Here is a 1,910-nt window from a genome sequence, read left to right on the forward strand (position 1 = left end):
AAAAAAAAAAAAAAAAAAAAAAAAAACTACACTGAGCCTAATTTAGTTAAATTCAACCAGTAAATATTTGTTGATAGCTGGCTGTACCCCTATAACGGTGCATGTACAAGAGGAATGGAAAAGAACCATTGCACATGGCCCTGCTTTCAGGGAACTTTTACTGAGTCAGGAGTATTTAATAAGGAATTTACTAAAAAAATAACACATCGTACTTTGTAATCAAGGGTCACAGAAGGAAGAAATCCACCTGAAACAGAGTAGAATCCCGAGGTCTTAGGCCTGAGCCTTCAGCCAGGCTGCTGGGAATGACAGGATTGAAACATGAATGAGATTAAGGTAGTTCGAAGGAAGCCAGAGGGGACGTTGCAAAGTGTGTGCACACACGCACGTGTACACGGGGCAGTTAGGGAGGCGGGCAGGGCACGTAGACACAGGCGTGACAACATAGACCCTGTCGTCTAACAGAGCGGCTTCTCCAGGGCCTGGAAGCTGGTGGGGATGTTTAGCTTCAGGTGGGAGCTGAGACCAGGAACTGTATGTCCTTGAGCAGAGTGACGTGTGATTTTCTCCGACTCAGTTTCCAGACCGTTCTCTGCCTCAGGGCCGTCGTTCTTTGAATCTGCTCTTCTTACCCTTGGGCAGATAGTTCCATTCACTTCCTAACGTGTTCTGTTTGTAAGCTCTGCATCGTTTTTCTGGTCGTTAATTGTTCTGTCTCCTGTCTTGCTGATGGACTGGGCTTCTGTCTCGGCAGGGCAGCGACCAGCGCTTCCCAGGGTAAAGTCCCCGTGTCGACCGCTGGCCAGACAAGTCGAGGTGGGGGACCGGCCAGCCCTTCCCCCGCAGGAGCGCCTGCCCAGAAGCCCCCGGGGAACGGCATGGCCGGCGGTCCCGGGGTCCCCACCGCCGTGGTGTCAGCAGCTCACATCCAGACGAGTCCCCAGGCCAAGGTCCTGCTGCACATGTCCGGACAGATGACCGTCAACCAGGCGCGCAGCGCTGTGAGGACAGGTAGGGGGGCTGGGCTGGTGGCACCAGGAAGGGGGCCCTGACCGACATCAGACCTTTTACAGCAGATGCTGAGAAGGACAGATGGAACCTTAAAATTATTGAGTAGCGCTAGGAGACAGGCAGGTACAGTCTAGTCACAGCCACTTGACCCCGCCTGCGTGGCTTGTGAATTCAAGCCTGATCTACCGGTGGAGAGTCTGAAGGAAATTAGGTGGACCCTAGCGAGGTCCATAGTACTTGAAAATGTGACTTTTGTGCTCGAGATCAGGTGATTCCCGAATCCCACCGCTGCAGCGACGTGGCACCCTCAGGATCGCCATGCCGAGTGTCTGGTATGAGCTTCATCGCAGCTCTGCTTCAGACCCAGCCGGACCTTAAATAGCTTTCTTCTTTCTACGGCATTGAAAACCTCTCAAGAGTCTTAGGTAACAGTGGTGGAGAACACTGTTCAGTTCTGTCAGAATAACCAAAGGAAGGAAAATGGTTACTGAGAAAAGGGAGAACAATGATAATAAAAAAGCTCTGCGGCCAGCCTGACCTGACCCTGTAGGGGTGTCGCTGGGTCCCTGGGTGGAGTGGGCTCGCAGGCACTCAGCAGACGTGGGGCTGATCCCGGGATCTGGAAGGGTGATGTCCAGGGGCCCCGCCAAGACTAAGTAAGTGCTCCTAAACCACCGTGGTTTCTTAACCATTGTGACAGGCGCACTGGTCTGGCGCAGGGTCGGTGAGCGGCATGCATCCAAGTCACACTCTGCTCTTCTCTCCCGTTCTCCAGTCTCGGCACACAGCCAGGAGCGCCCCACGGCGGCCGTGACGCCCATCCAGGTTCAGAGCGCCGCGGGGCTGCCCCATCACCCCCTGGCCTCGCCCCAGCCCCCCGGCCCCAGGGGTCCCCCTGC

At 54.7% G+C, this 1,910-nt stretch overlaps 1 protein-coding gene across 1 annotated transcript in view; it reads left to right on the top strand.

The window, feature by feature from the left end:
* The window catches only part of SH3RF1 (SH3 domain containing ring finger 1), a 145,022-nt gene that overhangs the window by 134,002 nt on the left and 9,110 nt on the right, over positions 1 to 1,910 (top strand). Inside the window, exons 8-9 of the mRNA XM_024750518.1 lie at positions 755 to 1,011; positions 1,787 to 1,897. Of these exons, the coding sequence (XP_024606286.1) occupies positions 755 to 1,011; positions 1,787 to 1,897 (368 nt within the window). The remainder of the gene's footprint in view (positions 1 to 754; positions 1,012 to 1,786; positions 1,898 to 1,910) is intronic.

This window comes from Neophocaena asiaeorientalis, unplaced genomic scaffold (genome assembly GCF_003031525.2).
Source record: "Neophocaena asiaeorientalis asiaeorientalis breed wild unplaced genomic scaffold, Neophocaena_asiaeorientalis_V1.1 scaffold180, whole genome shotgun sequence".
Taxonomy (NCBI): Eukaryota; Metazoa; Chordata; class Mammalia; order Artiodactyla; family Phocoenidae; genus Neophocaena; species Neophocaena asiaeorientalis.